This window comes from Mesitornis unicolor, unplaced genomic scaffold, assembly GCF_000695765.1.
Source record: "Mesitornis unicolor isolate BGI_N332 unplaced genomic scaffold, ASM69576v1 scaffold17916, whole genome shotgun sequence".
NCBI lineage: Eukaryota > Metazoa > Chordata > Aves > Mesitornithiformes > Mesitornithidae > Mesitornis > Mesitornis unicolor.
In genome coordinates this window covers 1-1828 of record NW_010193146.1, presented here as the reverse complement: position 1 = coordinate 1828, position 1828 = coordinate 1, and the positions used below count along the sequence as shown (strand labels likewise).

Below are 1828 nucleotides of genomic sequence, written 5' to 3'. Positions count from 1 at the left end.
CCCCGGGATGTCCCCAAATTGTCCCCCAGCCCCCCGGTGACCACTCACGCTGCCGAAGTACTTGTCGAGGAGCTCGACGTAGCGGTGGATCAGCTCCAGGGTGATGAGCTCGTTGTCCTGCCCCTCGATGGCGCAGCAGAAGTAGAGGCTGGCGTACCTGGGAGGGGGGACACGGGGACAATTGGGGGGTGAGGGGTGGCCCCGGGGTGGTCCAAGAGGGGACAGGGCCCCAAAAAGTGCTACAGGACACGGTGCGGTGGTACCGTACCCGATTTGGTCACCCTGTGAGGTGTGGTTGTGTCTGGTGTCACCCAACCGACCGGGCCTGGTGTCACCCAACCAACCACGGTTGTGCCTGGTGTCACCCAACCAGGCCTGGTGTCACCCAACCAGGCCTGGTGTCACCCAACCAGGTGCGGTGTCACCCAAGGAAGCTTGGTCATGACTGGTACCACCCAACCAACCATGGTCAAGTTTGGTGTCACCCAGTCACGGTTGTGCCTTCACCCAACCAGGCCTGGTGCCACCCAACCAACCACGGTTGTGTCGGGTGTCACCCAACCAACCACGGTTGTGTCTGGTGTCACCCAACCAAGCTTGGTGTCACCCAACCCATCTTGGTCAAGCTTGGTGTCACCCATGACTGGTGTCACCCAACCAACCACGGTCAAGCTTTGTGTCACCCAACCAGGCCCGGTTGTGCCTGGTGCCACCCAACCAAGTCTGGTGCCACCCAACCACGGTTGTGCCTGGTGCCACCCAACCAAGTCTGGTGCCACCCAACCACGGTTGCGCCTGGTGTCACCCAACCAAGTCTGGGGTCACCCAACCAAGTCTGGTGTCATCCAATCGTGGTTGTGCCTGGTGTCACCCAACCAAGTTTGGTGCCACCCAACCACGGTTGCGCCTGGTGTCACCCAACCAAGTCTGGGGTCACCCAACCAAGTCTGGGGTCACCCAACCAAGTCTGGGGTCACCCAACCAAGTCTGGGGTCACCCAACCAAGTCTGGGGTCACCCAACCAAGTCTGGGGTCACCCAACCAAGTCTGGGGTCACCCAACCAAGTCTGGGGTCACCCAACCAAGTCTGGGGTCACCCAACCAAGTCTGGGGTCACCCAACCAAGTCTGGGGTCACCCAACCAAGTCTGGGGTCACCCAACCAAGTCTGGGGTCACCCAACCAAGTCTGGGGTCACCCAACCAAGTCTGGGGTCACCCAACCAAGTCTGGGGTCACCCAACCAAGTCTGGGGTCACCCAACCAAGTCTGGGGTCACCCAACCAAGTCTGGGGTCACCCAACCAAGTCTGGGGTCACCCAACCAAGTCTGGGGTCGCCCACCCACGGTTGCGCCTGGTGTCACCCACCCATGGTTGTGCCTGGTGTCACCCAACCAAGCTCGGTGCCACCCACCCCCCCCACGGTCATGCCCAGTTGGGCGCCCCTGGGGGGTGCTCCTGGCGGCACAGGGGCGTTCCCGGTGACACGGGGACGCGGTGGTCACCTCTTGTAGACGACCTTGAGGTCCCTCCACTCCAGGAAGCTGCACATCTTGGGCTTCCGGGCCAGCACCACCTGCATCAGCTCCCGCACCATCTTCTTCTTGTCCCGGTCGGCGGTGGCCAGGTACCACTTCTGCAGGCGCAGCTTCCCTTGGCGGCTGAACAGCAGCATGAAGCGCATCTGGGGGGGACACGGTTGTGCCTGGTGCCACCCAACCAAGTCTGGTGTCACCCAACCACGGTTGTGCCTGGTGTCACCCAACCAAGTCTGGTGTCACCCAACCACGGTTGCGCCTGGTGTCACCCACCCATGGTTGTGCCTGGTG

General features: G+C 62.1%; 1 protein-coding gene across 1 annotated transcript in view; it reads right to left on the bottom strand.

Moving 5' to 3' along the window:
* LOC104542901 (AP-1 complex subunit sigma-1A) overlaps nt 1–1683 on the bottom strand; it is a gene marked incomplete at its 3' end in the record, with an annotated part of 2455 nt that extends 772 nt beyond the window's left edge. Inside the window, exons 1-2 of the mRNA XM_010187364.1 lie at nt 1505–1683; nt 49–157 (exon numbers count right to left, since the gene is read on the bottom strand). Coding sequence (XP_010185666.1) covers nt 49–157; nt 1505–1683 — 288 coding nt within the window. The remainder of the gene's footprint in view (nt 1–48; nt 158–1504) is intronic.
* Nucleotides 1684–1828: the final 145 nt, after the last annotated feature.